Raw genomic sequence first — 8,719 nt, 5'->3', positions numbered from 1 at the left:
TCTGTTCCAGGGTGAGAAGGTTCAGTTCCTCAGTCTCTCAGTAGGACTTTCCCTTCAGACCTGGAATAAGTCTGGTTGCTCTCCTCTGAACTGCCTCTAGAGCAGCGATATCTTTCTTGAAGTGTGGAGCCCAGAACTGTCCACAGTATCCAGATGAGCTCTAACTAGTGCATTGTACAGTCTGAACATCACTGCCCTTGTTCTCAATTCTACACTTTTGACAATATACCCTAACATTGTGTTTGCCTGTTTTATTGCTTCCCCACACTGTTTGGATGGAGAAAGTGAGGAGTCCACATAGACTCCTAGGTCTTTCATGCGTTACTTCATCTAGTTCTATTCCTCCCATAGTGTAATTATAGTGGACATTTGTTACCTGGTTGTATTACCTTGCACTTGTCCACGTTGAATTTCATCTGCCAGGTGTCGGCCCACAACTGAATATTATCCAAGTCCATCTGAATAGCCTGTGCTGCCAAGATTGTATCTGCTGAGCCACCTATTTTAGTATCATCTGCAAATTTGACAAGTTTGCTAACTATCCCAGAGTCCAGATCATTAATATAGATTAGAAAAAGCAAAGGCCCTAGTACTGATCCCTGTGGAACTCCACTAACAACCTCACTCCAGTTAGAAGCGACTCCTCTAATCGACACCCTCTGTTTCCTAGACATCAACCAGTTCATAATCCATCTGCACTTGCACAATCTCTGAAGAAAGCACGTAAAAGTATTTCCGATGAGGACTCGTTTTTTTGTATCTCCTGTTGTCATTAAAAGCAAAAACATCCTGACAGGGTAACATAATGCTAACATAATGGGCTATGATTTTGATGATGATGGTAAATACAAGATGTCCGAGCACGGTGCATCAGTCAACGTAATATATATTTGTTTTATTGTGCGTGTAGTTTCTTTTTCTTTCTTTGTTGTATGGCATACTGTTTTTTGTCGTTGTTGTTTAATGGTATGCATACAGCCCCACTTTTACCACTGCAGGGATGTCAGTTTAGTTATTGTGTGTCAGGATTTACTCCATAGGCACCTGTTGAGGCATGGTATCAATCAATCCAAATAATGTCCTAGTGGCTTTAATCCAATGGTCCAATAAGGCACTTACTCATCTAACCCTATAATGCAATGCAATTAATACCTAAAATAATAAAAAATGGTCTATAATTTATAAGAGGCAAATCAGACAAAGTGAACTTTTTTGTGTGTGTGATTAGAAGAAACAAAGCAGTACATACATGTGATTCCAACAGAATAGATCTCCAGACCATCTTTCAATAAAAACCCTTGCACAAGTGCTAGCTGTGACATTTCTGACATTTCTGGTTATGCAGGGTTAAAGGTACACGTATTATCAACATATGTGGATATTCCAAACTGACACCATGTCAACATAATTTTGGTGAATCAATAAGCATACAATTGTTTGAAAATAAATATTCATGGTATTTCAGCTAAAGCTTTCATGTACTTTCACTCTACATTAAATCATTGTGACCAGTCAAACATAGTGAGCATGTATCTGTAAATACATTCTTAACTGAGCTGCAATAAAGTAGGCCAGGCTCTGTTACCCTGCATTGAGCATTGATCTGAAAAATACATGGAGAACAAATGGAAAAGTGCTAATACAGCTTTCAAGCGTTTGGGACACTCTCTTGTCTGTGGCAAAATCGTACTGAAGAAAATCAAAATACTGTTCTTGAATTATCTATACAGGTGATGCAAGAGTTGATTTGTCATCGTATTCTGATCATGGATGTGCAGGATTAATTCCTTTTTGAGATCAAATCCCATGTCAGGGAAGATAGTTGTTGCAAAGTTTTGAGTCCCAAATAGCAAGAAAATAATGTTCATTATATATATCAAGCTTGTCAAGTTTTCCAGTGCTTTGGCAGTCGAAATTCTCTATTCCCTGTAACAAGATATTTGTCAAAAACAAACAATTTATGACGCTCAATCCACCAACACAATTCTGAAGTTTTTATGTCAAACCTTAAAAGACACTGGGGGGTGAATCCTACCTGCAAAATAAATATGGTTTCAAGATAAACACATTATACAAATCTCTGACTGCTTATGAAACCCTGAGACAGACAGGAGTGAGTAACACATTGTCACAGAAAAATAAATAAACTTCAAACACTCGTTATATAACTTTTCACATCGGTAAAACACTGGACACAGAAAAGTAATTTGATACTGGAATTAGCATAATCCTAAAGAATTATGTATAGATTTTGTGGTGATATCATATATATGATAATAGAAAATTCCAGCAACAAAGGGCTATTGAAGATAAATCCTTAATTACAGCAGTCTTTGAAAAAGCTAAATGACCCAGATTCTAATGATTGCTGGTTTGAGTTATAATCCAAACTGAATGAGCCCTTCCACAAGATATGCGTTTTAAGTAGTGTATGAACAGATAATAATCTCCCACTGTAGAGCCACTGATGACTACAAACTAGAAATGGCCTGGTCAGACAATTAATACATTTGATTTAATCAGAGAATGGGTTTTCTACCTGAGTAAATTGAAATCCAACTGATAGGTCTTATTTAACAGAACCAATATTATCATTCATTCATTGATCATAGGGAACATTTATATGGGGACATTTTCATAGTTTTATATTAATTCACTTGTTATGTTTAAATATGATGGGTGATGTTTTTTAAGAATATAATTGTTTTTCATATTTGCCATTTCACATTGCCATGAATTTATCAAGGTTGTAAATGATGCTTTCTCTTAATTATTAATTACAGCAGTAGTGTGGTAGTATGTTTTGTAGTAAGGTTACATATTCACTTTAATCATCTAAGGTTGCAATGTGGCTTGTGTTGTTGGCTGATGTTTTTCTAATGCTCCATCATACTATAAACTCTTAAGACCAGCCATACAATTACACGGAGTAATGTTTAACAGTGAAATGCAGGACAAAATTGCTTTTCTCTTCCTGTAATTATGAGTCTTTTCTTGCACATCAGTTGAATGGAGCTCCAACATAAGAGATTCAAGGTACTTAGATCTTGAGTTTAGCTACATAAGCTAACCATTTCAGTCCATGAATAGAGAGAGTGCATTTTGCTTAGGATTGCATAAGAACACATGACACTATACCCTTCCTGCAAGGGATATGATTGAAAATTTGGCATAGCCTGGGCGCATCTGAAACAGGTTCATTGCATCCTTGGAGAGCGTCCATAAAGTGAAATGCACAAGGGCGGAACAGGGAAATGGATGTAGTGTATAGGAAATATAGAAGGTGAGCTGCAGACGATACTTTGTTTGCTGCCCCAAACCAATACATTACACCGTGTAATTAAAAGATGATTGTAAATCACCAGAAATGCAAATATGATCATTTCTAATGTTCCTCCCTGTTTGGACACGGTAGGACTGAGCAATGTCAGTCTTTCTGAAAGATGTGTACCCCTTTAAAAGGTTTGGCATTAAGGATTTATATCATTTTATAAGTCTGTTCTATGTGAGTTCCATTTAGAATATCAAGTCTCTTTCTAAAAATTCTAGAAATATTAGTCATTCATTTGTAGGTTACATAATTTATAAATCACAAGAGCATTTCAACAATTTAGAAAAAAATGTGTATATATAATGTGTGTTGTATAAGAGTCTGACCTTGATGGTATGTAGACTGTCCCTCTCAGGCTATGTTGAGTTATTGATATGAAGGCTCTGTAAAATTCCACTTTAAAATCAGAATAATACAACTGTAATTACATATAGCAAAGTGTGAATATCAGAAAAACATGAAGAGTGCATGAAGTGCAACTTCATAAAGACTTCAAAAAAGGGTGTGTATTCTCTATAGGTGTGCAATGGGTGTCTATGGCGAGTGTGTCCTTTCAGATAACCTTGGGAAAACAGCCCACGCCAGGACTTTGCTGTGGATTGAAAACTGCAGGAAAAAAAAAAAAAGAGACGAATTGAAACATTAAATAAGAGAGACCACTGACAGCCACCTGACAGTTCATGTAATAGGAAAAATTACCCAGCCAAGATTCTCTACTTGCATGCAACATAAGCAATATATATATATATATTTTTAAATGTTCTCTTTTCTACAGTTATCTAGGGAAGAAGGCTTATAATAATTGTCTAGACATATATCCTAAAAGTAATAATCCGTGCCTGTCCAACTGATGCTATTAGAAACCTAAGAAACTAGCAGGGAAATGAAAATGGCACCAACTGCAGCTGTCCTTTGAGTGGGCTGTGAGGATGTTCACAACAACATTTATGTAAGATGACAACTCCACAAATTGACATGTGGCTTCAGGCTGTCATGATGGAGGGCCTGAAGTTAGCAATGCAGAACTGAACCGGGTTTTCATGTCTGTGTAAAAGGGACACACAGACACACACACCCTTTCCAGTGCCTACTAGGAATGCTCGTCACACAACTCAGATTTGTACCTAACAAGGTCATTTTGTTAATCATGGGCAGAGGGTTTCATAGCAGCCAAGAACCAGTGCAAGATGATAATTACTAAATGTCTACGGTGTCTGTATTTTTCCTTAGAATATTATTTTTAAGAAAAAGAAAGGTGCATTGTAACATGATTCTCTATGGGCAAGGAGTAATTTATGCCCAATTAACTTGTTAACAATTTCACTACATTCTTATGTTCTAAGTGCATCAAACAGACTGAATAGTGAGGCTTATTTAGAAAAGTCCCCATCAGAAGTAAGTTTAAAATAAAGTTTCTCGTCCAAATGGGTTCAGTGTATACAGAACAGAATTTTAACACAATGTGTTCTTGGACCCCATTCACACTTGAGCTTTAACTCATATGTGAACGGGGTCATAGATTTAGGCCGCCCCTGGGCCGGGTCAAAACTAGTCCCGCTTTTTGACCCGGCCTAATGCCGGCCTATATGTGAATGTGACGCGCCGGGCCTGGGCCGGTGGAAAGCGTCAGCGTGTGACGCAACTCAAGCCCCGCCCAGTATACACAGTATTGTCTCTGTATTGTTTGAATGTCATATCGATCTATAGCCTTAAATGTACTGTTACATTTCACTAGCTCACATCTTTATATATATTAAAAAAGTCTAGGCTAAGTAATGAGTTATAATGAATATCAAACTACTCGGTCGATTAAAATAAAAGTGTGTGGCTGGTAAACTTGCTATTGTTTTTTTTCTTGTACTAAGTATGATTGAAGTCTGAAATTTAACGGTATGCATTTTACACGTGAAAATTGCCCAGGTAACTTTATTAATTATCAGAATTTTGCATTAAAACGATATAAAACGATTCAAATCAATGCATTTTAAAATGAGACCAGCTGTTTACTATCCAATCCGAAATGCGGTTATATTGAGCTGAGCAGTACAATCACAAAAGCCGGCGTTGGAGGAAACAACTGGGACGATGCAGAAATGAAAGCGCTGTTTACAATGTGGAGGGAAGATACAGTTCAAACAGAAACCGCAGGAAGTGCACAGCGCTGCTGTCTATGAGGAGATCACTATAGACGCATCACAGGCTGCTTTCAATGCATAAGATTGCATACTAATGCATATGATTTCTTATGATTTCATTTGGATGTCTTAATAAAGGTGCTTCGCTTTCGGGTGGATTGTATTACAGCACTTTTAGACTTGCAGAACCGAAGATAGACATTTGAAAAGGGAAATATATAAATTTGATTCCCCATTGAACCACCACATTTGTAATTGTTTTAGAAAGTTTCGGCTGCAAAGGGTTAAGATTACTTTCAAAGAAAATATAGAACCGATCAATAGCCTATATATTTATATCAATATTAATAAGCTGTGATTATAAATACATCGCATACACCTGTAAGCAGACCTAATGTCATGCATCACTGGTTTGAGCAGATTTGTTTGTTCCCGGCATGCATTTCGTTTAGGCCGCCTTTTCGCCTGCATATGTGACGCACTAGGCCTCCTAATACCGCAAATGTGAATGGGGTGTCTAAAAAAAGCCTAATAAGTCACCCAGGGCCGGCCTAATAAGTGTGAACGGGGTCTTGGATCAGCTGACTTGGTTACCAGTGCTACAGAAACCAAGATTCAAAATTGATCAGAAATCCGTGGAATCTAATAGAAACTTTAGACCCCATACCAATCTGACGTTCGAGACCACGTCAGATTGGTATGGGGATAAAAGAGTCTATGATTATTTTGCCCAGAGAAGAGAACTGAAACATAGCAAATGCCAATCCAAAGAGGGCAGTGAATAACTGTCAAAGATGATGCCGTCTCTTCCACTTTTAAGATCAGACTTATCAGTTTCTGTACAGTGTGGGGGCATGGTGAGACAGGAATTGTGTTCACGAAATTGCAAAGTTTTAATTTTTGAGAAATATGTCAGTGTAAGCTCCAATTGTAGGTGCCTTGAACACATATAGTGGTAAGCTGTACCGTATGCTTTCCAAAAGATACACACACTTTTATTTTAAACATTCTTGTTGGAGGTGTTGATCTAGCTTCTCATTGGCTAGATTAAAGACTTTCAACAATTGAAGGGGAAGAGGCTTAATACATTATAGATGCTGTAATGGAAAGGAAGTAATACATTTATTTTCAAATATAAATCTAGACAACTAGATTTTAAGGAAAATAATTGTTTCATATGAAATCATTGTTTAACGTTTACTGGATAAATTATACAAGCTGTAACCACAGGACCAGTTGTTTCAGATCCACCCATTCATTCATTACACATGCAAAGTTGTATTTGTATTCATCTTCTTTATTAAATATAGAAAACACCATTTCAATAATGGTTAAAAGCAATGGCAGAAATATTTGAACGTGTTGGGAGGGTGTGGGAGGGGGGTGCTGGCCAACCCCTGAGATTTACATTTTTTTTACCCCCCCATTATAGGACAACTATAGTGCCCCTGCCACTTAGCCAATACAGATTTAATTTAAAAAAAAAAAAAAAAGGCTTTACTGTAACTGACAGTACTTTAATATGACCCCCCAACCCCAACATCAAATAAAACCTCAAAGGATCAGGGTTAATTAAACTTGAAAGATATAATATACAAAAGTTTAATTGCTCAATCTGATCTATGATGTTAGTTACAGGTTGTTCAACTAAAAACTGCAACACTAGGTTGCAAAACCGCAGTGCTTGTTTTCATTCCAATTAAGAGTTTCTGCCAACGAGGATTTGCAGGTATGTTTTGTGGTTTTCTGCTTAGTAAAAACTGAAGGCCAGCCTAGCAGCTGTGTATAAATAGTCTAATGACCGATTATTGTACTCTCTGCTGTAGGTCAATATTGGGACACAATGCTAGTGAGCAGTTCAGGTTTAGTCCAGGGTGAAGTGCAAACAGTGGCTCCAGGGGTTCAGTTGATTTTAAGGTGCAGAAAGAGGAGACTCCCTAGAAGGTGATCCAGTATTGTCCTCAGGGGGAAAGACAGTGAGAGTACAAGCTCTGATTCCTCCAAGAGATTCAGGAAGGTCAAAAACTTTATGCCACTCATCCTTCTCGGGATCATACTTTTGAACTATTTCCACCATGCAGCGGTTGTTCCACGAGTAGCCGCCCACGACGTAGATTTTGTTTTCAAACACCGCCACCCCCACATCGCTCTGCCCTCGGAGCATGGCTGCAATTGGAGTCCACTGGTCCAGGGCTGGAGAGTAATACTCACAGCTCAGAACATCGTCATAATCGCTCGTGCCTCGAAAGTGGTTCCCCCCAATAACGTACAGCCTGTCGCCAACAGTACACATACAGTGCAGGCCTCTCACTGTGGTCATGGGCGCTTTCTGACTCCATTTGTCTGTGTCGGGGTCGAAGCACATGAGCTCTTTTTGGAAAGTGTCATGGGTGATTCCACCTGTTAAAAAAAAAAAAAAAAAAAGAACAGTGAATAAAGGTGGAGAGCTACTTGATTGATACAGTATCAGGGAAGTGAACTAAATAGTATTTCTTTAAGTTAATTTAATATATTTCCTTATACTACATTTATATTTGCTTTGACGAATTGCATTCTGGAGCTCTCTTTTAATGACTGATCAATTAAAAAAGCTCAGTACCGAGAATAGGAAGCAAAGACTTGCCTGACTGACTTCCTAAACCTCTTTTCTGCTACGTATCATGCAGTGAGCAAAACACTGCATTAGCCAACCACCCCCCACCCCTCCCGAGACCCTCACTCTAGCTAATTTTATTGCAGTGCTGTATCTGTAGCGTGTTTTGAAGAGCAGACATGTTGAAGCCACAATGCTGCACATTCAGATCTGATCATTAATACAACATAAAAACCTAAGGAACAACCTATGTGCACACAAAGGTATATTAAAAAAACAAAAGGAGCAAATGAAACTGTGAAAGTGAAAACCAGGACACGTCTATAGGGAAGTCTGAAAATAAAAATGAATAAATCCCACTGTGCGCCTTGCATTCCCCCCAGCATGCTGAGAGTTCCTGGAAGCGTGCAAGTCGCAGTGAGGGTCTACCATGCATGCTTAATGGATCTGGGATCCCTAGCCACTGTTCATCAGCTCATTAATTCTCCAGAAACACAACATGCCTATTATGAATCAGCATCGGATAGATGCACTTTGTTGGGCCATTTACTAATGGTGGAAACATCTAGGCTATATATCAGACAAAAAGAGAATAAAAAAAAGTCCTATCGAGGTGAAGATGCTTATAGTGAATGAAAGTCTTTTAAATTTTATGTCCTT

At 38.1% G+C, this 8,719-nt stretch overlaps 1 protein-coding gene across 5 annotated transcripts in view; it reads right to left on the bottom strand.

The window, feature by feature from the left end:
- Window positions 1-6,705: 6,705 nt before the first annotated feature.
- The window catches only part of klhl13 (kelch-like family member 13), a 93,126-nt gene continuing 91,112 nt past the window's right edge, over window positions 6,706-8,719 (bottom strand). For 2 of the 5 annotated variants that reach the window (XM_066714933.1, XM_066714931.1), the window contains one exon: window positions 6,706-7,866. In XM_066714933.1, the coding sequence (XP_066571030.1) occupies window positions 7,379-7,866 (488 nt within the window). In that variant the 3' untranslated portion in view covers window positions 6,706-7,378. The remainder of the gene's footprint in view (window positions 7,867-8,719) is intronic. The other 3 variants (XM_066714935.1, XM_066714932.1, XM_066714934.1) reach the window with 2 other exon arrangements.

The sequence above is a fragment of the Amia ocellicauda genome, chromosome 10 (assembly GCF_036373705.1).
Source record: "Amia ocellicauda isolate fAmiCal2 chromosome 10, fAmiCal2.hap1, whole genome shotgun sequence".
NCBI lineage: Eukaryota > Metazoa > Chordata > Actinopteri > Amiiformes > Amiidae > Amia > Amia ocellicauda.
Note: the sequence above shows the minus strand (reverse complement) of the source record. Positions and strands in the feature narration are given on the sequence as shown.